The 24,888-nt window shown below is 40.2% G+C and overlaps 2 protein-coding genes across 4 annotated transcripts in view; one reads left to right on the top strand and one right to left on the bottom strand.

The window, feature by feature from the left end:
• Positions 1-1,687: 1,687 nt before the first annotated feature.
• On the bottom strand, positions 1,688-7,734 carry igfbp6b (insulin-like growth factor binding protein 6b). The gene is made up of 4 exons (XM_004071021.5): positions 4,727-7,734; positions 4,094-4,128; positions 3,431-3,550; positions 1,688-3,284 (listed from the first exon to the last, which is right to left on the bottom strand). Exons 1-4 carry the CDS (start codon positions 5,061-5,063, stop codon positions 3,171-3,173), a joined length of 606 nt encoding a protein of 201 aa, XP_004071069.1. The 5' UTR covers positions 5,064-7,734; the 3' UTR covers positions 1,688-3,170.
• Positions 7,735-7,806: 72 nt separating this feature from the next.
• Positions 7,807-24,888, top strand: part of spryd3 (SPRY domain containing 3) — a 57,477-nt gene continuing 40,395 nt past the window's right edge. For 2 of the 3 annotated variants that reach the window (XM_023956947.2, XM_023956949.2), the window contains exons 1-6: positions 7,807-7,926; positions 9,962-10,071; positions 11,340-11,415; positions 16,904-17,028; positions 17,492-17,627; positions 17,981-18,169. In XM_023956947.2, the coding sequence (XP_023812715.1) occupies positions 9,962-10,071; positions 11,340-11,415; positions 16,904-17,028; positions 17,492-17,627; positions 17,981-18,169 (636 nt within the window). In that variant the 5' untranslated portion in view covers positions 7,807-7,926. Of the gene's footprint in view, positions 7,927-9,961; positions 10,072-10,758; positions 10,933-11,339; positions 11,416-16,903; positions 17,029-17,491; positions 17,628-17,980; positions 18,170-24,888 lie in introns of all 3 variants that reach the window. The other variant, XM_078950180.1, reaches the window with a different exon arrangement.

Genomic DNA, 24,888 nt, shown 5'->3' with positions numbered 1-24,888 from the left:
CACAAAAACAATTTAAGACATTTTACAGTATGCTTCTAAAAACATGATATTACCTCAAAATATTACAAATCGAGACGTTTTTCTGTTACCTTGGAAACAGACATGTGTCCTGTCCCTAAGAGGTACAGAGAAAAATGATCCTTTGTGTGCTTAATAACTAAAAAGCAGTATTTCTCTGTTGTGCGTCAATGTGTGTAATTCCTCACCGCTGGACACTGGTTAGTTTGTAATCTCTTTCTGGGAAACTATTACCGATTCTTTTCACTCTCACTTGTGCTTTTCTATCTGAGAATCAGACATTAAAACATTTCTAACTGAATAGTTTGTTCCATATATTTTTAACACCGAAGCTTTAACAATGCCTTTGTTGTGTTAGGATTTTGCACGTCCTCATCTTGCAATTACTTTTAGTATAAGTTTAAACAAGGCCTATAGCTGCCTGATTTGGGGCCAACATTTTACAACATCCTTTTGGTCAGCACGGCTTTTATTTTTAGCCAAATGATTTTATAAACTTTTGTGTAAACTCGTCTTTTTATAACTTCTTAATGAGTGACCTTTGAACTACTGATAGTTGGTTTGCTAGTTGGTTATTGCAGCGTCTTGTGAGTACTGGATAGTTCTAAGGTGTAACAGCGAGTATAGGTAGGCATTGAATTGTCTGTCCTGCTGTAGGTTGATCAAAGCGCAAGGGGTGTCCTCCCACACGGTTTTGACCAAAGCCCCTCTCCTGGGAAGTACCAAGGAATAATTTTACCCCAACTTCCGAAACATTTGACTCTAAGGGGTTCCTTGCCCTGCATGTGTTGCATGTTACCTGGCTCAAACGAATCTGATACCAGCAACTAGGACTGACTGTCAGACCTCTGTGGCTGATTTAGGTGTCTTTGGAACAGAAAAAAACTGAAATAAATAGGTTTAACATCTGAAGAAAGGAAAAAAAAAGTCAAGTGGGTGACCGTGCACGTTCCTTGAGTCATTAAACTCACAATATCCACCCCTGAATTAGGAGAACTGCAAACCACTTTTAAGTTTGAGTTTTTCCCAAATTGAAAGATTGATACTCGGTCAAGTGATGGTGTTTAAAAGTTTCTGTGGCTGATGGTAACATGACCTCGTTTGACCTTCAGATCCTTAAAACGTAAAGTATAAATGTTGTAATGTGCTGTAAAAGAGAAGTCATTGTGTTCCCCAAGAACAGGGAGCAAATTATGACCAACATCATGGATTTTAGTTTTATAGCCTGAATTTTATTTTTATTTTTAAAGAACTTGGCTATAATCAGTGTGTTTTCTGAGGCTAAACAAATGTGACTTTGAAAATCACATGACACAGCGATGACTTCTGGTTTTAATGCAAAAATTATTTTTTATACGTTTTTAAAAATATATATATTTTGGCCAAAAGCAACAAATCTTAAATTGTATGGATTGGTGACAAGTCTGCTGTCTAGTCTCACCCAGTCCCACCATTTTGTCGTTATTTTAATATTATTTGAATGTTGTGAAGAAAATGCAATCAAAAAAGTAAAAAAAATCTTCTATTGTTAAAATAAACTCATAAACCTCTTCAAAAAAAAAAGACTTGTGTTCTGTTTGGCAACCTGTGGGGTAAAACAAGAAAACAAAAACAAAAAAAAACGGTTATTTTTTTAATATTTTCAAAATAAAACACCCAAACCCAAAGGTTATATTAATATACATTTTATTCTTCTCCATTTTATTATGATCATATTTTTTTATATCTGTAAATGTCTTTAGGGTCCATAGTGCATAGACCCATCACAACTGCACACACACTGGCACAAGAAGATTGTTCAGAAATTGACAAATTCTAACCACATTGTATTATTAGTACACAATTTCATGATTTTTTGGGGTAGACATACCAAGATGACGCTAAATATATATAACCCTTAGTTTTTCTTTTTTTTTTTGATCCAAGAAATCAAACTTTGTTGCAGGGTAGGCCAAAATAAAACATAGGAGTGACATGGACACTCTCAACTCTCACGTAACATAAATAAAACAAACAAAAAAAGTCGTTCTATGTACAGCAGTTCAATAGAGCTCTGTTAAACGTGACGAGTTTTGCTGCAAATGTGTCTTTAGAGCGCAACACTTCCTTTAACTCCAAAAAAAAAAAAGAATCATCTGTCTTTAAATAAGAAACTGCTGACAATATAAAAATACATGGCACTGTATTGTAGTTTGTTAAATAAACCAGTAATTCATATATAAAATATACCGATGTGTATAAAAATATGCCTTACAACTCTTTGTAAAGGATAACAGCCGTACACGTTTTCGTCTGCCGCTTCAGAACAAACAGTCGACCACAAAAACTCAAACATATTTACACACAAAGCAGTCAGAATGTTGATTCAGCAAAGTGAATAGAGGCTTCCAGCATTGGACTCGAATGAATATTTGTTCTGACTTGACACATACCTATCTGTGTCAATACATATAGTGACACGTATACGTATGTGTCAAGTCAAAATATATATATCTATATCTAACTATCAATCTATATATACATATATATAGATAGATAGATATATGTAGATATATATATATATATATGTGATACCATAAGATTCAAGCAGTTTTTGATGGACAAACACTCATAAATAAATTAGGAGAAAAACAAAAGAAGAGTCTGTGGTTTTGTTCTGGGTTGTTATCAGTGTGTCTTTGGAGAGAAGGAGTGAGGACGGTGAGGGAGACACATTTCCAAGCGTCTGTGTCGCGTCACCTGCGTAACAGTATTTCAGCCCACTGAGATCAGAACAAACACAGGCAGTGTCAGCTATCCTAAACTGAAAATAAAAGAGAACAACATCCACCAGAAAAGCCAGGACAAGAGCCAGGGAATACAGAGACCATTCACACCACTGGGATCGCTGAGGCAGTTTTAAGGAGCATGAATGAGAGCGTGAGGTCGCCGCTGCAGATGTCGAGCGTTCACGCAGATGCTAGACTGTAAAAGTGATAGAACATGAACTTGTGTGCACAGGACATGGTTTATCCCTGCTACCTCCTGCCCAGGCAGTTGACTAGAACATGCGAAAGCCACTCCCTCTCTGTCTGTGCTCCTGCTCCTCCACCATCACCTCCTCCTCCTCCTCCTCTTCCTCTGGGCTGAGAGCAGTCGGACAAACTCGCCTCTCACTCCCCATCGCACGGTAAAGTGCCATCTTCGTTGGCACGTGAAGGCACGGGCACTCCGAGCTCATCTACGCACCAGCAGTGGCCACGCTGCATGCCCTTGGAGGAGCGGCACTGATGAATAGGAGGAAAAAAAAGGGGAGAACGATACATCATAGAGCAGAGACTGAAGCCTCATCGGCTGGTGTGCTTTAATCTGACGATGCACCACACCGAAGGATGATGAGGCTTGAATGAACAAAAAAGTTGCCCATACTCACCTGCTTTTTCCTGTAGAAGCCCCGGGTGTCACAGTTGGGTATATAGATGTCGCGGTCAGACTGGAAGATTGTCAGCTCAAGGCCCCTCAACACGCTGTTGAGCAGCTTGCGGCAGGGCGCCTGAAAGCAGCAATGCAGAGGAGCGTTTCAGAGAAGAAACCTACGCTTTTCCAGCGGCAACTCAAACGACTGGACAGGCGGAAATCCTCCCCGCATGTCAAAGTGAACCGCAGAGCTTCAGTGCTGCAGCATCACAGCTAGAGGCAAGCAAACACATGTCTACAAATCACAGGCAGATATTGTACATTGTTATATAACTACGCTTGTTTCTTTTTAGGTCACGTCGTGTGTGAAAGTGTATTTTTTGCTCTCCACACGTGCTTCAAATGGTGCAGACAAAGCGGCTCTAGTAATGAAAAATCTGTCGCTGCAGCGGACAACTGGAAACTTTCCTGATTCACATCATGCTCAATTAGTTCTGCCGCATAGCAGCACACATCGTGCAGCACAAGGCATGGCTTCAGAGCCATACATGCCACTGCAACACCCCGAACAGCAGCGGATCTGTGATCAGTGCAGCCTGGAGCACAAACCACAACACATCCTCCAGCTTTTAAACCACAGAGAGGAGGATCCATCAGCAATGTGAAAGTGGGAACTTACTTTTTCAATGTCGCCACTGTGTGAGGGATGAGGACCTGGAAGGAAAGACGAGAAACAACATTACAGCCACTAAATTGATCCTTCTTTTTAATTCTTGCACAAAAATGAATTAGGGGGGCTTCTGTCTGAGACCCCTCATTTCCATCAGTACTTTTCCTTCACAGAGTTAATCGCAGTAGCTCGGTTTCCACAGTAGGTGGAGATCCCTGCAATGGGGAGCAGCCTGGTGTGGACTTGTGTGACACTGTGACAGTTTCACATTCAGTCGGAATTTTTCAGAGACATCGGATTGTGTGATGGGTCGTGAGCGGATGTCAGCCAGCATTGTTGCACAAACGGGTTAACACTGTCACTCAAAAAGAGGTTTGGTGAACGCAAGTCAGACGTTTGTGATTCCAGAGGTGCTGGGGGGGGGATTTTAAGGCTTATTTCTGGTGCAGAAAAAAGCTGCTCATCTGAAATATCACACACTAACCGCCTCCTCTATTGTTGGGAAGGGACACAGCAGCATTGGCTGCAGTGCAAAGCCAGGTTGCGGAGTTTCTACCACAGACGACTGCATTCCCCGCGTGCATTCACACATCTGTTCGGATGCATGATTCCACCAGTGTGCATGCATGTATGGTGTCTTACCTGTGGGGTGGGGCCTCTCAGTGGGAATAGTCCTGCTGTGCTTGGCACAAACCCCCCTTCCCTGCAGGAGAGCCTGCAGGGGGCTTTGCTCCCTGGGTGGGGGAACGCAGCGGAGCCCTTTGGCACAACTCAAGGTGTACACGCCACAAGGCTCACCCTGGGCCAAAACTGTGGTGCTGCCGGCAGCGTTATGGTCCCTCGGGGGCCGACCCGCTCCCAGTGGATCCCTGCAGGAGGGACAGACCTTGAAGGAGCCCAAGTGGATCGCTCCGGTCCATGATCCGCAGTGAGCTATCAGCAACAAGACAACGGCAGTTGGGTTGGAGAGGACAGGCATTTTCTGTTCAGGTCTCAGGCCTCACACTGTCACTCCCTGTCAGTTAAATGTGGCTGATGCTATTTCTGGTTGTATTTCAGCCTCTGCCTCCTTTTCTCTCCCCTTTCCTCAGTCCTCTGCCTGCTTCCACACAGTGGCTTTTCTTTTTGCTTTGCTGGTTGAGTCCCCTGCAGTGCCAGAGGACACAAATGGAGATTGAGAGAGACACCGAGGAGCACCGGCTTTTAAAGATCTGAAAGGCGGTGACAGAGAGTGAGTGAGAGACGGAGAGCGAGCACCGTTATGACACCTTCAGAGGCTGGGGCTTAGAGAGAGAGAGCCATACACGCTGAGGAGGAGGTGGCAGGGAGGGAGGGGGGCAAGTATATGCCTGTGTGAGCATGTGTGTGTGTGTCGGGGGGGGGATTATATGCCCGTTCTTTTCAAATTATTAAAGTCTGCTTATCCGTTTCTCTTATGTGTTCCACCTCATTATAGCCACTTATGTTGCACAAACACTTTTTCTGTCATGGACTCTATTTCCAATGTCACAGACCTCATGTTTGCCATGGTAACAAATGCAAATGTACATGTTAGGATCTAACCAAACAAATCCGTCTGAGGCAAGTTGTTAATCGAATATCATTATAAAATCATTTCAGAATGAAATAAATCAATTATATCGATGTGGGAAAATACCATTCGGATTGAGGCACGGCAGGTTTATTTTACGGTAACGTAAAAACGTAAAAAGTGCTTTACAGCGGAAGACACACATGTGATGGCAACACAAAATGATCATGCCATCATTAATGTGAGGAAACACTTTGAATTTAGCAAAGACATGCGGCCGCACAGAGTGCTAGAACGTTCTAATCAGGTTCCCTTTGGATTATTAGGATGTGGAAAAACAACTTTAGGATTTGACAGCCATTCTTGTTTACTTGTTTGTTTGAACACATATTTTTTATCATGTAGGAAATCCAAGGAATCTGAAAAACTTCACCTGCTCTGTTGAGTACCAGGTATTTATCTGAGTCACACTGGTTGAAGTTTTGGCTAAAGAGGTTCTGGATCCATTTCAGGTCAGAGAGTCGGATTGAATTGTTCAAAATGAACCAAAATTGACTATGAATCGGATTGTCAACCACTGATCCTTACACCCTAGTATATATATGCACCCATTGCTGCTTGCTGCAGTGCTGTTCTGTAGAGCACATGCACAGCCTTTCACTTACTGAGTCTTACTGCCTGTGCAAACATGTAGCCGTGGAGCTGCCGTCCACACCTTGAAACATTATGTCTTTCTGTGACTGACATTAAACTTTACACACTGCTGCTCTAATGATACCACACAAATAAACCCACAAAAGAATCAAGTGCGCTGCAAATATCAGGCGTTCAACATTGCTGCAAGCTCTCGCAATGCAGAGCAGTGTGCATAATCCGTTAATGAGATAGTTCACTTTGGGAGTGTGTTTCAGCTGCACATTTGAAAGAGATGGCTATTATCTACCAGCTGTTTGCTTTTGGAGAGTCACCTGAGGAGTGTGAAAAGGGAGAGGACTCACTTTTTCAAGAATTCAAGGGCAAGCCTGAGCCGATTAACTAATAAAGCAGTCTACAGCTCCACTCAATCAGTTCAGATTTTATACTTTGATACTTAGAATTAAAACATATTTCAGTGCATGTCATTTAAACCAAACACAGGTGAAGGAGGAGAAATGCAAAAATGACTTATTTGCTATAATAGCTGCAGACATTAAAGTTAGAAGTGTCATGAACCTAATCAATAAAAATATTTCAAAAATACAAAAGCTGAATTTTTTTCCTGATTTATTCACGAACATCCTGCTTTCATGGAAAGGAAGAGTAAAGGTAGAGCCTTAGAAACGCAGGTTTGCAGGTCATGTGTGACAGCAAAGAACTGAGATAAGGATAACCTATAAGTACACTTCAAGTTTATGTTATTCAGTTGACTTCAGTGTAAGTATTGTAGCCCGTGTACGTGTAGTGTAGGAAGTAGACTAACGGCATTCTTCTTCAGACTAACCTGGAACATTTTAAGTTGACAATATCTAGGTAGAATATCAAAGCAAACTTCAAGTGTACTGCCTGACTTTTAGCATAGACTAAGTATACCTAAAAGGAATCCTTTTTAATAAGGAGAGGCAAAGTTGTTCGTTTGAAATGACATCTGACAGGCCCCCCCCAGCTCTAGCAGAGGCTGGCCTGCTCTTGCCAGGTTTCAGGGCTGCATGAGATCTGCCTCGCCATCAGCCTCCAGATCTTGGCAAGCAGGGTTAGAAATCACCTGCTGCTTTGTGGACTCATCATTTCTCGAGCTATGGTGCCAGTCTGTTTCTACAAATAAGGAAAATGTTCCAAGACACTTGCCAGACCAACGTGGGGTTTCGTTTCCGGACTGTCTTCATTTTCCTCCCTAAGGCAGCTACACAGGACAGGGTCCTCTCACATAAAAAGGTTAGATCAGACCAGGGTCCATCTGGGCCAAAAAACAACAACAAAAAAACAAAAACAGTTACCTCCTCTGCTAACAGTGGAGGAAGAGTCTACGTCAACACGTGATCAGACAGGGGTTTGAAGCTTTTTTGCAGCAAAAAGCAGATAAAGTCTGACTTTTTTGTTGCCACCACAACATAAACACACGACAGTCACCAAACAGCGGCTGACACACGCGGGGAGACCGCATGCATGTCACCTATTGGTCACCCCGTCAAGGAACCTAACCCTTATTGGCTGCAGAAAACACAACGCAATGACGTCATAACTACGCGCCAAACGCCACTTCGTAACGTTGAGTGGAACGCTATTTTCTGATGGACCAAAGCAAGAGTCTGTTGTTTATTCGCCGAGGTGACAGGTAAGGAAACGACCCGAAAGCCACGCGAACAAGGATTTTAAGCACCGCTGTCTGCCATGACTCAGCTGTTCTCGCGATGTTGTTGAAATAACTTAGCCCGCTCACATGCTAACCTACCTAGAGCTGCCTTCATGTTGGTCTACTCTTGACAAGTACAAAAGCAGTAAAACCTAATAATAGTCATCATTTAATGCAAAGTTGACAACTGAAACAGCTGCACTAATTATGCACATATTGTTAGCGTTTTAAAAATAAACCATCGGTAAATGCCTGTTAGTGAACCTATACTATGTAAATACGCCACTGTCCCTCCTTGAGTCTCGAGATTGTGACATATCGAAATATGATATGATCCGATCCGGTTTTCTTTTCTCTATGCTTATTTTGTCATTTTAATAAACTGCTTTAACAAAATGAGTGACAACTGTAAGGAAGACGATCCCTGTGGCTGTGTCTGGAATTGTATAATACACGCATTTATATCTGTCATAGTCGTCACAAGCCTTATTGCTGCATAGTGTGTCCGTAAATATCCGTCTATTCCTTCTAATTCCATTTCATTTAGGGAATGGAAACGCTTAAAATGCATAGAGACTTGGTGTAGCCAAGACTGCATTAAAGGTCTATTTTATTTTATTTTATTTATTTATTTTATTAATTCATCCATCCATCCATCCATCTGCATCGTCCTTATCCTCTACACGTTTTACCATGCATCACTTTTCATCAGCTGCATGCTGGTGTAGTGGTTGGCGCTCTCACCTCACATCTAGAAGGTTCAAAGTCTTTTCTATGTCATGCGTACATCTTCTCCATGTGCCTGTGGGGTTTTTGTCCAGACTCACCCGTTTCCTCCCACAGTCCAAAATCAGGCGTCATGGCTTCATTGGTGACTGTAAATTGTCCCTAAGTGAGTGTGTGGCCCTTGCAACAGGCCGATGACCTGTCCACGGTGTTTCCACCCAACAGGAGCTGTGATAGGCTCCAGCAACCCTGATGCCCCAAAAGGGATTCAGTGAGTTTGGAAGATGGATGAAAGAAAAAATATTCATTTATGTCCTCCTAAACCACATCCATGACACTCTTTGAGCATTTCTTTAGTCTTCCTTTGCTTGGCAGTTATAATCTAATCTAATCTTCTGTTTACCAATATCCCTCTCTGTCCAAATCACCTCAGACTCATTTCCTTGCTTTTCACAAAAAAAAAGTCCTAAACAGTTGTACCTTTAATAAAATGTCTTCCTGATTTTGTTTATCTATCAGAATCCTTACCTGTCCTTTCTCGTTAGAAACAAACAGAATTGTGCGTTTTCTTTACATCGCAAGTGATTTTAGAATTTTTATATTTCTTTGAAGTACTTTAAAGACCCACTCCAATGAAAATTGGGGTTTGGGTGTTTTTAACATGTTCTTGTAGCGTTTCTCTGATGATGTAGGACATACAGTACAGACCAAAAGTTTGGACACACCTTCCCATTCATTTGAAAATTAAACTTAAATTGCATTTCAGAGTATTTCTGTATTTATATTGGGGGAATTCCTTTCAGGGAGTTTTGAAAAAGCTTGTAGTTGTTCAGTACAAACTACAGTCGGCGGTCCACAAGCTCCCTGCTCTGCTCCATTCTGATGCATCGTCTGAGTTGGGATCTGGCTCAGAACTGTACGACTGGAGAGCTCAAATGTTGCTCACCATTTGTGTTGCACTGCTAACGTTAAGTTGGGGGTGTGAGGGGCTGTAAGCTAGCGGTAGAACTCGTAAACAAAGGGATGATGGGAAATCAGCGGACGGTTACTCTGTGCCTCAAGTCCCGCCCACAACTCTGATGTGAATTTCGAATGAACCACTGCCGCTCTGCAGAAAGTATGTTCTAGAAAATGTTTTTGGGTTTTGTCTAAAAAAAACGCCACTGGGAAAAAACACTAACCCTCATAACTTTTTTTGTCCTCGAGACCCCAGGTTATAGGAGGGCAAACACAGCAGATAACAGAGGTAAAGTGATCATCTTGTTTCAGTCTTCTTCTCTTCTTTGTTCAGATGGAAGCCCTCAACTTCCTACAATTCAGGAATTTGAGACGTCAAATTCAAGACGCAGAAGATGGACAGGAGCGATACATGAGGCTCCAGAAATCTGGAGACTTGCTCAGGTCAGCCTTGAATACTTGATATTTATCTCCCCCATAAACAATGGATTTAAAGGGAAGTTATCCCTTTTTTTATGGTTACCACGAACTTCAGCTTTTCCACTGAAGTTGTTGTGTTTGTGAGTTGAGGCTTACAGACTCACAAAGACAATAAAATCCCCCCAACAAAGACGTTTGCATGTTAAACTATCAGCTGTTTACAACAAAAGCAGCCTGTTTGGACTTCCCAAATGTTCCTATTTCACATATGTTGTTTGTAACTTCGTAAAAATTAAAATAGGTTTTTCTTAGGCGGCTTAGATTTTAATTTAGAAAACCCTCTGATTTTTTTAAGGCCTTTTTAAAATAAAACCTTTGGTTTTAGACAGTCTGAGATGCTCTTTCTGATCTATTTAAAAACATTAAAACACTAAAGGTTGATGTTCTAGTAGTTTTTAAGGATACCGCTTCAAAAATAAATTATCAAAGTATTTCTATTTTATATTTACATCTTTGTTTCTCTCTGAATGAATGCCTTTAAAGACACAGATTTGGATTTTCTTGCAGTTTGATTTTGAATTGATCACAACACTGACTATGTTTTATGAGACGCCATAGAATAGGAACACGTGATTCACCACAACAGCACAAACTGAAAGAGCAGCCAGAGTACACGCTGTGCTTGAATTTCTGTTGTACTTTTTCCTGCAGCTGACAGTTTGCTGGAAGAAAAAAAAAAAAGAAAAACTCGGGCCAAAGTTCTCTTTCCAGTCTGAGTCTGTGAACTCTGAACTCCTCCCTCCAACTCTTCTGTAAGATCTGGACATAAATGACTCGCCTAAAAAGCCTTGTGGCTTTCCTTGCCATTTTGAGTGAACGTTATTGGTAAGTTGTGACGCATAATAAAAAAAAAAAAAAAACGTAGCAGCAGTAATAAGACACTGGTTGTTTTATCCCCCCCTTAACTCAGACCTTTGTTCTTGACAAAGAATAAACTCCTTCATTTTTTATCTTATGCCACTGACAGTTTACCATTAAGAAAAGGGACTAAAATGATGCATTTAGTCCTATTTCTCCTAATTTCTCCTTGACTGTTGCTTCAAAGTTTATTCAAATCCCAGTCGGCTCTTTAACTGCCATGTTTCATGATGCTTATTCGTGTGGCGTTCTCCTTCATTCAAGCGAATGTGTTTCAAAACAGGAGAGGTTTTCTGTCAGATTGGACGTGTCTGTTCATCCAGCAGTCAGATATGCGATGAGTCCATTGTTAACCTGTAATTTTTCTTCTGTAGTTACCAAGGGAACTCTGATGAAGTGGGTTGCTATGTGGCTGGCCATCCTTTGTCAGAGGGAAATTCTTTCTTTGAGGTAAGACTTGTCGATAATCAGGACACCCATACTAGTGCTGGGGTTAGAAAAAAACTGTTTAGTTTTACAAAAAAAAATCAGTTGCGTCTGAATAAATATATCTTCAAAATATTGATTTGTTACAGTAATTCAATTAAAGTAAAGATAAAATAAAGATTTAATGAACATAGATGGAAATATACATTATCTTTAAATGTGCTGATAGAGACTTCCAGGCAATGAACACCTGGAATTTGATATTCCAGAAAATGATCATATTACTTCATGGAAAATGAATTTGAACAAGTACAACACTGGAATCTTTGTGCGTGATTAAGATTTAGATTAACCTTTTATTTTTTTTTACCAAGAAGTCCATTTAGATAAAATCTCCTGACCAAGAGGCATCAACACACATAAAAGCACCACAAAAATAAACCAAGTTTACAACCAGCCCAAGAATAACATGGACTTCGTTCAGTCAGACACTCGGAAAGCGTTCCTTTAATGCAACTTAGGGGGATGTATTCTGTAAGTAAAGGCAGCAGAGCAAGAATGCTTAGTCGGAAAAATAGAATGACTGAGCATTACTGTTCATTTTTCAATAAAATTCTATGGGATTTTGGCTTCTTGGAGCCAGCAGGTACTTCCTGTTTGAAACGCCAGGGGGAGGAGTCATTCAGTTCACTTCTCATATTCAGTCAATGGTCTGACGGAGTTTTTTTTCCTACCACCAGGGTTCAAACAGGGTTTGTTTCTTCAGTTTTTCTCATTTGATGATCAATCTGAGATGTAAAATAAATTTTATTATTCATCTGCACACCCAGATTTTTACAAAAAGTTTTCAACTGCCACCAGGCCTGCACAATAATTGAAAATGCATTCTCATCGCCAATTAATGTTGACTTTTATTAAAAAGAAAACAGTTGCAGTGAAATGGAAATATATTAGTTTGTCTAGCTATTTGTTCATGTATCGCAAGTCCTATCGCCATGACGATATTGATCACTAAAACTGCACATTGCAAGTTTTCTTTAAATGGTGCAGCCCCAATTGTCACTCCCTCCAATGTTTTGAATATCAGTCTGTACAGTGATCCCTCCTTTATCACAGGAGATATATTCCATAAGTAACCGGCCATAAGGGAAATCTGTGAAGTAGGATTACAGATGCTGCGGAAGGTATTCACCGAAACTTGATGGTACGTTTTTATAAAACAAACCAGTGTCTGATAAAAAATAATTTAAATGCGCGGTATAATTTTATAGACACAATGAACCTCATTGAATCAGGATTACAGATGTTTTTACGCTGTAAAACTCCTCACTACACACTTTATTTACTTTTCTCAGACACAGATTACAGATTTACACTTTTCTTTCTCCTTTAAACTCTCAAACTGTCATGGAAACGGACGTCCGGTATTATAGAATGAAAAACAAAGATCGGATCTGATCCAGATGAAGATTTATGACTCTGGCAAGCTCTCTCTGTAGGAGACACGGCACGGAAGAGATTAATTGACCAGATCAACAACCAATCACAACACAATGCGCTGTGGAAAAGAAAAGAAAAGCGTGTAAAGCTGCACCAAAAAAATTAGCAAAACACGGAAGTTACAAAAGTTGAACCGCGACACAGCGAGGGAACACTGTTATACACAATAACAGAAAAAGTCAAGCACTACCCTGCTACCTTTTGTCATGTTTCTGTATCCACGGGGACAAAAGAATAAACCATGTTGAAATCATACTAAAATGCTGTTCACCTTTTGCCGTGTCCCTTCATGGATTGCCACAGTGAATCAGCTTTTCACTGATTCGCACAGGTGGTTTGGCACACATTTTTTTGTCCTCTTCCTGACACAACCCTGTATTTTATCCGGACTCGGGATCGGCCCAGGGAGACCCAGACCTGGACCCCCTAATGGCTACATAGTTGGGCAGTAGCATGAAGGGTCTTGCCTAAGAACCCATGCAGGATTAAGCTTATCACGCCCCCATGGGGGGAAAAAAACCCTGGTTTCCCATGCGCCAGTCCTACTATGAGCCATCCAGCTGCTATGGGAACTTCTTTAACCCTTGTGCTATCTTAGATGACCCCCCCCCCCCCCTTACATTGACGTGTTCTCCCTACCATGACAAAGGTGGATAAAGGTGGAAAGATTTCATGTAATCCATGGACACCAGTGAAGATCACAAATCATTGAAGAAAAAAGGTTCAGAGCACTGTCTAGTGGGTCTAGATGACCCCACTCCCAATGGTAGAGTGCCTAGGATAGAACAAGGGATAAATTGCTTCAGCAAAACATGGCGGTATGGAGGTGATCAGGCTATGGCATTGTTATGGACGCCCTGAGGGTTCTTGAATCTGCTTCCTCACAATACTTCAGAGCCCAAACTTAATAGAAGAGTTCTCACTAGCGGAACGTTCTAGTCCTTAAAATAGAAAAACGCTTCAAATGTGTCAGTTGGTGAGTTTTTACTTTTCCAGTGAAAGAATGGAAAAAATAAACTCTGATGAAATGGACATTCCTAAAACAAATGTGTTTTTAATTGTCTGTACAGACATTCTGATATGTCGCTCTGTGTATTTGTATAAACCAGTTTTGTATTGTGGGCCAAATGTAGCTTTTACTATTATATTTGCATGCAATTCTTTGTTGGACTGGACAGGAGACAGAGAGGTGTGATATCAGAAATGAAAGACAAGGGTCCAAGAAAATAAGAAGGGAATGAAGAAGTTGGAGAATGATAACAGAAATACATAGGAGGGGGTAGAATGACAAAAAGAGGCAAAACGTTGCTTGACGTCTATCGTTCTAGCTTTCACACGTAGATGTTTGATCATGGAATCTAATGTTGGTTCAGAACGCTGCATCGGGTGGAGGCTAGGTGGGGTCTTTGAGACTGGCAGCAGGAGTAAGTACTATTGTTCCCGGTCATAAATAAGATGCTGAAGCCTGCAGTGTGGAATTTATGAGCCCACTTCCATGTGGATAGTGGATGGCAGAGCATGAGGATGCGTGGCCAGAATGCAGCCGCTGAAACAGATGAACCTCCCCTACTGGGCCTTTTTTTTCCCTCTCTCTTTATTTTTCCTTCTAATATAAGAAAACTGTAAGCTTCCATTATCTGGTGATCCGAGGTCATTCCTCTGAGCTTCAGAAAGAGTAGCAGAACCTTGCAGCTATACTGTAGCCTGCTAGAAATGATTTGTATCTCAATCTTTGCTCTCGTTGTGATGAGCAAACACCCTCCCAGACACGATCAGAAACCCTCCACGTCTTCATCTCTAAATCCTCATGCAGCCCACAATACAAACCGACATTTTTTAAAGTCGCTGTGAGGTGTTTCTTCATACTTTCCAGATGTGACTCTTCTTTCTTTTTTGATGCTGTGCATGAAAAGGATTTTTGAGACAGCAACACTGATGTCATGTGATCCGTTAAGGAGGCTGACAGATATCTCTCTGTCGTATTAAACTAGTAGAACGTATCTTTGTTATCACTTGAAGCTTTATCCAGCTTTATTATTGACTCGGTGACGCACGCGCTGTCAGTTTGTCAGATCTCTCAAATTTGGGAGTATTTATTCAGATGAAACGTGCGTCACTGCTGTCCTTTTTTCTTTATTTCTGCTCTCAGAGGGAATACATTTTATTTCTGTTTTCAGTCTTTTAATGGTTGTTTTCTCCTTTGCTGCTGCTTTCTTCTTTTTACAGAACATTTCATAATCTGCAGCGATACTGCTGGATTCATTTTAATTGATTTTAGCAGAGCATCAGAAACACATTCCTGTCTTTTCCTTATCGCTGTAAAGGCCGTGTCACACGTACGCTTTGCGCATTTTCCATGTTTGACATTTCAGTCTTTCGTGATTCATGTGTGATAGACGTCATTCGTAAGTTATTCTTGCCATCGATGTGCGCAGATGTCCCGTAGGGTTTTTTGGCCGATGGTTCTTTATGTGAATTTGGTTTTGCATTGTTCGAAATTTGTGGTTGGTTTACGCGTGTTTTACGTAGTTTATATGCAATTGTTCCGTAAATCTTTTACAATTGTGCGTGATTTTTGCTAAATGCATTTGCAAATTTGTAGCTTTCTTCCATGTAGGACTAACAAAAATATCTTGTTAAATTACGCAATTGACGCACAAATCACTAATGAATTTCATTCAAACAGCACAATAATCACGTACGGTATATGTTCTACATTGATTTACGTGTTCTTTGCATGGTTTGTTTGTACTTCTTCTATGGTTTTAATGTGGTTCATTTGTGACAATTCTGTTTCACATAAAGACCACAACTTTTCTCACTTTTTTCACATGCCGTATTTTCCGGACTATAAGTCGCTGCGGGGTATAAGTCGCACCAGCCCAAAAATGCATTATAAAGTAGAAAAAAAACACAGATAAGTCGCACTGGACTATAAGTCGCATTTGGACGGGAAATTTATTTGACAAAGTCTGAGACCAAGAACTACTAACTTGCACAAACTCCAATGACACAATCATAGCAGACTGTATATCTCATAATTTCACAGTAATTCTTTCTCATACTTATTTATTTATTCCTTTCATGAAGCATCATTGGCCAACTAATCCTCTGTTTTCATCCTGTATTCGTAGAACCAGTTGTCATTTTTATTGCATTTCTGAATCTGTGAAATCATTGGAAAATAGAATATTATGTTGTTAGCCTTCAAGATCTTACTGTAAAAAAAAGGTTTGCTGATTCTCTGAGTCACTTAACATACTCTAAACACTTAACATGCCTCATACATCAAATTTAGCCAGGAACATCATCTCTGTTCCTCACAAATGAACATAACAGGAGGGTTAACAATGTATTTATTTCAATTTATTTATAATATAAGTCGCACCCCTTGCCAAACTATGAAAAAAAGGGCGACTTATAGTCCGGAAAATACGGTATATTCACTCATAAACCGTTTTCATCTGTGCAAAATGTTGAGATGACTATCTCTGCCAACACTTGTTAATGTTAGACTGACAAAAATGTGATTTTTTAAGGGGTTTAGAGTATAAACATTGAAACTAAATTTAAAGCATTTAACTAACTTAATAGATTTTTCAAGAGTACAGTTTTTTCAGAAATGTATTTGCAAGCGCTAAACTTGTTTTTTTTTTCTTTATCACTACTGTCATTTTGTGGAACTCTGGATCATAAACTGACCAAGGATGTAAGATTTTCTCCACTGCAGTTATTTTCCGAGAGAGCTGCCAAACCACTGACTTAAATCCCATTCAGCCTAACCGCTCAAATCACAATTGTTTTATATTTTTCCGAATTCTGTTTAATTCATATTCATTTATTTCTCTGTACACAAACTGGGTCTAAAGGGAGTTTGCAAAAAAACAAACAAAAAAAAGTGTTTTTATTCTGTTTATACCTGTATTACCTTTTCCTCCAGTGAACGTCAGCTTTTCCACTGTTCAGTGAACTTCTTACACTTGGGTTTGTGTGTTTCTATGTGTGTGAGCAGGTGACAATAGTGGAGTCAGGGGTTAGAGGGACCATTGCTGTGGGCCTGGTGCCGAGATTCTACAGACTGGACCACCAGCCTGGCTGGCTGCCACATTCTGTAGCTTATCATGCTGATAATGGGAAGTAAGTCGTTTTTACCCCAGAGAACATGGATATTTTTTTGACACCTCAGACCTGTTGCCGTCTACATTCATTAAATGATAACATTTTTATTCTTCTTCAATATCTTTGGCCTTTAGCTGTTGTTATTAATGGATGTGACACTTGATTTGAAAATACTGGTCTTGATAATGTAGCTGGACTTTAGTTACCAGATTTCTTTTCTCCACCAACTCATCCATTTATAAATGTATCATTTAGAATAACGATAGTTTTGTATATTTTTAAATGTGCCAAACAACAAAAGATGGAGTCTTAAAGCTAACTCCGTGTTATCAGTTGTAATTCCCCTTTGTGGGTTATGGGTTTGGGTAACATGTATTTGGCCTGTAAGTAGCGGACCTGTGAAACATTTTGTTCACACAATTTTTAGCTCACAATGCACAGTCAAAAGTTAAGCTAAATGAAGGACATTTGTCTGTTGCAGGCTGTACAATGGCAGCCCCGTTGGGAAGCAGTTTGGACCAAAATGTACTCGCGGTGACCGCATTGGCTGTGGAATAGGCTCTGAAAATTTGAACACGGGTCTTACAAAAATCTTTTTTACCAAAAATGGGGAAGAGGTAAGTGTTATTCATCCATTTGTCTTACATTGCTCTTCAGGTTTGTTTAATATTTTAGGTTATGTTCTTCCTATATTTTTGCGTTTTTGTGTTAATAAATAAGATTTTGCTACAGATTTTTGTTTTTTTTGTCATTGCAATTTAAACAAAGACAAAACATTTATTTCCCAGACATGTTCAGTATTAAACTGGGTTAAACCCCCTTCACAAGCAGTACTTTCAGTTTTACTCTGCAGTCTACCATTTTAAATGCTGTAATCCTGTTGAAATCTTCTTTTAGAACACCACACTTTTTGTTCATAGTTTTGCCTGGTAAACCACTCACTCACTCATCTGACCTGATTGCTGTCCAGGTGGGGTCAGTAGAGGTTGCTGTGTCAGCTGAGGGGCTGTTTCCTGCAGTGGGGATGCACTCGCTGGGGGAGGAGGTAAAGGTTGACCTGCAGGCTGAGTGGCTCTCGGAGGAGGGGGACAGTATGATGATGGTCGACAGCCATGAAGACGACTGGGGACGGCTTTACGGCGTCCGAGTTAGTGGAGTGGTAAGAAACAAACAACATTTTTCTGCTTAAACTTAGAGTAAGAAAGTTGATTAAGTTTTGCTGCAGATCTGTTTTTTTTTTTTTAATGCTGTGGAAATGAAGGCCTTTAACAAAAGAGGCTACTAAAGCTTTCCGATGTGTATCATGCATTGATAGTGTAAAACTCAGGAAAGACAGAAAAATATTTGTTGACCATGATTCCGCTGTTGAGTCGCTGCGCTTCACCATATCAACTTCACCAAATACATGACAAAAAAATACAAAAAAGGCTTGAACTTCCCTGCTTCCCTGCTTCCCTCTTGGGCTCCAGGGTCCAAAAGACTCCACTGTTGTCACTGCTTGGTTTATATGCAATCATGGATCATACAATTTTTTATATAGAAACAAAACAAATTGCAACATGTCTGTGTTCTCAGAGTCCTCCCACATCATCTCTCGGTCCTGCAAAGTCTCTTCTCACAGATAATTGGCACAGATAACACATGGTTCTCACGCTGAAACGGGGAAGAGGCTAAGAAAGGTGGTCTCCTCCTAAGAGTTTCACCTTCCTGCGAAACAAACTTGGACACAGACACCTGCATGCATGATTATGTTACCTCTATAGCTAGGTAATGCATAAAAGCACATATGAGATAACTTCTATACATTATTCCAACATTTCTCAGGGGGAGAACTTATAAAATCACTGGGTGTTAAAATACTTTTTTGCCTCACTGTACTCTGTACTCTCATTACATTTTGTTCAAAAAGCTCATACAATGTGAACAGATACTTTTGCTCATCCTGCTTCTTCCTTTGGAGGAAGAACCCATTATAGTTTAATGCATAGAAACATAGTCTAGTAGAGAATTTGGGATTTTTTTTAATCAAAACTTGAGACGGTTTGTCCCCAGTAGAAAAAAAAAACTATTCCCTCTTTGTGAACCCTGAAAGCACATTTATGCAAACCGCTGGCTTACTGTGGGACAAAAACTTGAAAGTTAAGAAACTGGATCTTAAAACCACACTTTGTCCATGAAGCCGTTCTAAACTTTCGCCGGGGTGTTGCATTCTGGGAAAATTTAGGTGTAATTCAGGGTCATTTGATACATTTGAGAATGTGAGGAGCTTCTGCTGCACCTCACAGCCACAACACTCAAGGCATAGTACTTCACCTAACCTCACTCATCCAGTATAGTTTGTCTTTTCAGTCTGCACAGAAACCATTAACTGTGACTTTGCAGATTAGTCATCCGGTGAATCAGTTGCCATAGATGGTTTCTCCTGAACTCCTCCTGTGATTTCACCCGCTTTGACACCGGAACAAAACAGCAGTATGGTATTTACACGTTTCCCTTTAATAAAAGTGTATAATTATTGTTCTGGATGATGGGCTTTCTAAACCGATCGTTAAGAAGGGCGGAACAAGGTGACGGAAAAGATCTTTGCGAGATGAATGACTTTTCTCACTGGTATTCTTCAAATGAAGAGGTGCTGTGACATGGAAAGCCACAAAATGCACAGAACACAATGGTGTTAGTAGTGACCTGTCTGCAGTTAAGTCTTAGCTATTGTGAACTGTTTACATTAAGGAGAAAGCCACTCCTGTTTAGATAGGTGGCTGTCTGATCCGAGATTTCTGCCCAGTGTTGTCACCCATGCAGTTCTGTCCTCCTCTTTGGAAAACTCTGCAAGTCCTTATCCACTTTTTAATGTACTGTAATGTCTGCTAAAATACGGTAGGTTGAAAAGGCTCACAAGTTATGAGTTATATATTTCGTTTCAGATGTTTCTTGTCCCACTTATATTTCGGATATCAATTTTCAGATTTATTCAAAAAATGTATAATTCACAAATGAATAGTTTCATTTCTGCTTTTATAGTTGTTTTTTTTAGCTATATTGCAGGTATTAGTATAGGGAAAGATATTTATGAGACTTAAAAAAAGAAAAGACAAAGTTTTCAAATCCCTTCTCACTGGGCATTATCTTACTGAGATGATAACAGTTTTTGCTCAGGGCTGTCTGGATAGTTGTGAGGGTTCTGAGTGGTTTTTCTTTTTTGTTTAAATGAAATACTTTGCGTTTTTGTTTCTTTTTTTCGATTCTGGATTCATTTTCTTCACGGGTTTTGTCTTTAAAGAGTTAGTTGCTGCAGGTCTCAAACCATTTTCAGTTGAGAGTCAGTGACTGAGAAAGTAGCTAAAATGTGGTGATGACTATTAGCGGGCAAATTTGAGAACTTGACATTACACGATCATGATTGGAGCTTAGTTCAATACATTGACTGTATAGCAGAACTGGACTGAGTATGAACCCCCCCATAAACAATAACCTTCTTCCGACTCCCCCCCCCAAAAAAATAAGTCCATTTAGTTGTCATTTTTTGCAGTACGGACGCTGACATGTTTGAGCCAGACAACGGCAGTAAGCAGTGATTGGTCCGAGTCGGTCTGAGTCACTGTTTCTATGGCAACCACTGTCTCAAATCAGGAGTGAGCATGTTGAAAGGCCACGGCCCTATACTTGAAGTTGGGTTCGGGAGAATCTGTCAAATGTTTCAAACGTTTGACACAAGACTACCTACTTTTGTTGAGGCATCTGATTGGTCAGTTTACAACTTGAATAACTTGCTCTACAGAAAGTATCATGAGAAGGGAAAATAGGATTCGCAAGAAAATGTTGAAGTGCGGTGGTAGAACAAGAATGATTATTCTGACAGATGTAAGGACTGAGTGATAGCTGTTTATTTCTCAACAGAAGTCTGTGGGATTTCGGCTTCATGGAGACAGCAGGCACTTCCTGTTTTGAACGCAAGGGGGAAGGGGTCACTCAGTCCATCTCTCATATACAGTCAAGTTCTGTATGATTCCAGAGGAAATTATGTAGTAAAATGTTTTTTTATCCCAGTGTTTTACAAATGGTGGTCAGCTGTTATAACCCAGTGAATAATTTGGGGAATCTTGAATGTTTATCTAAAAAATAAATAAATGCATAGGCCAGTTTTGACAGTTATTAAAATAAATAATTTCTTTAGGAGTTTCTAGTTATAGAACTAGTGTTCCTGTGTTGTTTGGTTGTAAAAGCAGGATAGTTGAGAACTTTAAAGGTAACGTTCAATTCATTAGAGGAAATGTGGTTCACCTTTTTGCCATTTACCTTCTGGGGTCACTACAGCGAATCAGCTTTTCACTCAACCTCACAGGTGGTTTGGCAGAGATTTTTTACATCGGATGACCATCCTGAGACAACCCTGTAGTTTCTTCAGGCTGGGGGACCTTCCCCCTTGTGGCTATTTAGTTGGGCAGTATAGCATGAAGGATCTTGCCCATGGACCCACTCAGGATCAAGCTCACCGTGCCCCGTGGGGAAACAAACCCCGGTTTCCCATGTGCCCGTCCTACACGCTTCCAACTGAGCCATCCATTCTCTATTTTTCACTTTATTAGAGTGCTGCTGCTTTTTGAGGTTCAGAAATTCATACATTTTGATGGATAAAAATGACCACTTAGTGAGGTAGAATCACCATTTGCCTTGAGGTTGAGTTATGGCACCTGGACTTAAGATCCTCTGGCCTGTAGGGCTCAGCCTCAAGACGTCACCTGTATAAATAAGAAACCTCACTGACTTATCACCATTTAGTTATCAATTAAACCAACTGCCAAGTATTCTGTTATGAAAAGTCCCAAACATTTTAACATTTAATAGAAAAATGGAGAGAACACCTTCAGTGTCATTTTATTTACATGAGTTTCTTCTTTAACTTGCTGGACAGAAAATGTGACCAAAAGTTCCTAAATTTTGCATCAGAATCAGACTTTTGAGCGGAGGTACATCTGATAAAAACCTACTGTTAATATTATGAGTTTGAAGATGTTGATGCACAGAAAAATTACTCCCCTTTGTTTTTTATACCTCCATTTTTTTGTTGATGGAAGTACTTTTTTAGTTCAAGACAGTAGAGGAAGATTTCTTTAGTTTAACTCTATTCTTTTTTTTTTAATACCATTGAATGTCTTCATTCAAAGTACTAAAAATTATTCAAATGTTGAGGCAAAGTAGTTTAACTCCTGGAATAAAACAAATGTTTCCCACGTGCCTCCATTGTGCCCCCCCCCCCCCCCCCCCCCCCCCCCCCAGCTTGACAACCTTCTTCTTTTCTCTTAAATAAGGGAAAGAATCACTTCACTACATGGCATAAACTGTTCCTTTGCTTCTTTGACAATGAAAGCCTCTCCCACCAGTCAAAGATTTGATTGATGTGTTAGCTTTAGCTTTCAAGGCTCCTCAAGGGTTTACACCAATAGATTTAATGGGATTTTGAAAGTGATCCGACTTGTGCATTTCTTTAAGATTACATCCTCATTGTCCTACCTTTGTGCTGACAGTCAAGACAAAGGTGACTTTTGAAAACACAGCATTTGTGTTAACAGTACAGTCCACCTGATTGAGGACCCCCCCACCCACCCCCCCGCGCTCCTGTTTTACTGCTTTCATTGAAAGGAGACATTTGGCTGGCGTTCCACTGCGTACGTGCCGCTCAGGGTGAACACCAACCTCTGATTGTCAGCCATCTGTTGTCCGAGCAGTCTCTGTGCCCCCTAACTTAAATCCTGTTAGCTGCTGATGAGACTATAGAGGAGACGACACCTACATCTGCCAGGAGAAATTCCCAAGAATCAATTGGTTCATCATCACCCCCCTAAAGAATTTACCCTCTATACTTAGTAATTAAAAATTATTTTCTATATTGGATGTATATTTTCTCTAAATATACTTGGTACTGTTTTTCTTTAGAAAAACACAACAGTGTCAGGACTGTGCACGGCACTAGAGTTCAGCTCTGGTGTTGTAAAGCTGGTTCATGTGAAATACCCCTCCGCCATCATTATTGTTTCTTTTCCAGCTGCAGAAGCAAATTACAATCTATGCAAACCCCTCTAAAGTTTCCTGCTTTCTCCCTTTATTCCTTCCTCTGACATTTCAAACGTCAGCACTAATACTGGATCAAATTTGATGGGTTTTTCAAGCATTAGCATTTTCAGCCCTAATGCCTGCCCTTTAAAACAGTTGGAGTTTGAGATTTGATGGGTTTACAGATGTTAGTGCGGAGCTGTGTGTCATTCAAGGTGAATGAAGGTAAATTGAGGCTGTCCCCAGTTCTTGTGAGTTAGTCCTGTAATGCATGATATCACGTTGTCAAGCAGGGTTTTCCACATCTTCTGGGTTAATACTTTATTCATCTTGCTTCGTGGTAGCAATCAGCCTGAACATCAAAAACATGCCTTCATTCAGCCAATATCTGATCTGAATTAAAACGATTTCTAAGAAAGCTTTTTAGTCTTTGGCAATGGGTCATTTGAGTTTTGTGAGCTGGTTATAAGGACAGCTTGTGCACAGACTTTATCAGATCATTAGATAGGCTCACAAACCATATTATATTAGTCTTGTGGTCCCTTGGTGTCGCCAGTATTTCTCTTGATAAAATTTAGAGCAGGGGTTTCTAAATCCAGGCATCAAGAGCTGCTGTCCAGCTTATTTTCCAGAAGTCCTACTTACTACTGAATACCTGGATCGGATTAGATGCTGCAATGACGGGCTTGATGGAAAAGAAGCAGGACACCCACCCTTATAGGAAAAACAAAATGTCTTAGACACTTTAGACACATCTGGAAAGTCAACAACTTAAACCTTTAGCAAAAAAGAAAAAAAACACAAAGCAAAAACCGCAAACACAAAAGCTACATTTTTAAGTTTCTTTTCAAAGCTTTTGTCATAATGTCCTGGAACCAAAGATGAGAATAACTTTAAAGACGTTGGACAACATTTGTTTGCTGTTTGAAGTTGGTGTGCACCAAAAAAAATGTATTTTCAAGTTTGAAACCATTCTGGAAGCACCAAATTTTGTAGTTTTACACATAACGACTGGAGGCTCGCTTCATGTTTGCCATTAAAAGGATTCCCAAGGTTTTCTATATGTAGCCTCAGTAACCCACTTGCTCTAATGTTAACAAAGCCAATGGCCTCCATTAGAAATCCATCAAATGCATGGAACATGAAAAACTCGAGTGTAGTTAGCCCTTTCCTTTATTGAAAATAACATCACTATTGCGTCTCAATCCCAGTCTTCTTCCATGATAGAAGTTTAGTTTGACATTTCGACATGTTGAGAGGAGAGACAGTTATTATGTTGATAAAAAGATGCTGTGGTTGGAGCTACTAGGAAAGAGATCTAGACTAGAGGAAGACCAATGAAGTGGTTTAAGGATGTAGTCAAGGATGACATGAAGGGTGCAGAAGAGAGGTTCAGATGGATGTGGATCTCCTTTGTTCTGTTCACTTTTAGTTACCATCAAAGGACCATATCTACTCCTTGTAATCTGGTTCACTTGTGTACTCCCACCTAACGCTTGTATAGTACTCATATTGCTAACAGAACTCAAATGACAAAATCTGAGACACAAATTGGTCTGTCAGTGTTGGAACAAGCCTAGTAAGGCCATCGTGAACCTCAGGATTTAAGGGTCCCATGTCAATGAAACAAGACACCTGCATTTAAATGCATCTTCAGTCTCAAATACAAAAAGGTTAGATTAATAAATCAATCCACCACAGTTTCATAGATAATGAGTCCAAACATGTGAAGATGTATTTAGTTAAAGTTTGAACATTTTATATTAGTCAGTCACAACTAACCCTAGCTTAGTGGTTACCAGACGAACAGACCTGACTTCAGTTACT

This window comes from Oryzias latipes, chromosome 7 (genome assembly GCF_053564925.1).
Source record: "Oryzias latipes strain Hd-rR chromosome 7, Olatipes_Hd-rR_3.1".
Lineage (NCBI taxonomy): Eukaryota > Metazoa > Chordata > Actinopteri > Beloniformes > Adrianichthyidae > Oryzias > Oryzias latipes.
Note: the sequence above shows the minus strand (reverse complement) of the source record. Positions and strands in the feature narration are given on the sequence as shown.